Source organism: Haplochromis burtoni, unplaced genomic scaffold, assembly GCF_018398535.1.
Source record: "Haplochromis burtoni strain Fernald_Lab_line unplaced genomic scaffold, NCSU_Asbu1 Contig_2771, whole genome shotgun sequence".
Lineage (NCBI taxonomy): Eukaryota > Metazoa > Chordata > Actinopteri > Cichliformes > Cichlidae > Haplochromis > Haplochromis burtoni.
Window position 1 is genome coordinate 3,864 of NW_024585132.1, and position 869 is coordinate 4,732.

The following is an 869-nucleotide window of genomic DNA, read 5'->3' on the forward strand; positions in this document are numbered from 1 at the left end:
ACACTTTCAGTTCTTTATCAGCATTTTACACAAACATATATTCACATACTAAAGCATTTGAACATTTAATGTATATTTTTAAATCCATGTGAAGGTGATTTTAACGATGTATTTAGAATTTCCCACCAGGTAGTGGTTGCTCGTTTCTGGGCTCAAGAAGTTTCTCGGGTTTATTTTATAATCAGAGTTAATGAAATTAATCAAATTAATGAAATCATCTTTTTAGCTCATGAATGAAAAACATTTTCCAGCCAGGACAAAGAAAGTTGGCGAGTCTCTCAGAGTTCAGGTTAATGTGGAGTAAAAACAGTCAAATGTTGGAAATCAGCAGAGACCATGGACCCTCTTTATACGACCTCTCTGTGACGTCAGGCTGCTGTGGGTCAGCTTTACATGGATATACAACAACATCCAGTCTGTGACCGGAGGACATGAGGAAACTTCAGACTCAAACTACACAAGTCCTTCATACAGTCCAGGTCACAGTCTGATGATCCTTTATTCATAAAACATTATTTGTTAGTGTGAACAGTACAGGCTCACAGGGTGGAGGAGGAGGGGTGGAGGTGACTTTTCTACTTTCTTTCATTTCTTGTAAACTTTCTCAGTTCTGTTGTCATCTTATCAAACCCCTCAATGATCTTCTGACTCTGATCAGCCGAGTTGATAATGGCGTCTCTTAACTTTTGATCCTCTTCAGGGGTCGCAGTGACTCTGAAGATTTGCTTGATGAGCTTTATCAGCCCATCCACAAAGGCCAGCAGGATGTTCGTTTCAAACAGAAGTCCTGAACTCATCTCTTTTAGGCGAGACACTCGTCTGAGGGTCCTCTGAAGCTCCTCCACATCAGTCACAGTGTTTTCAGCCTG

At 40.6% G+C, this 869-nt stretch overlaps 1 protein-coding gene across 1 annotated transcript in view; it reads right to left on the reverse strand.

Annotated features, from left to right (window-relative positions):
• Positions 1-6: 6 nt before the first annotated feature.
• LOC106632833 overlaps positions 7-869 on the reverse strand; it is a gene marked incomplete in the record, with an annotated part of 1,617 nt that continues 754 nt past the window's right edge. Inside the window, 1 exon segment of the mRNA XM_014331496.2 lies at positions 7-869. Within this exon segment, the coding sequence (XP_014186982.1) occupies positions 576-869 (294 nt within the window).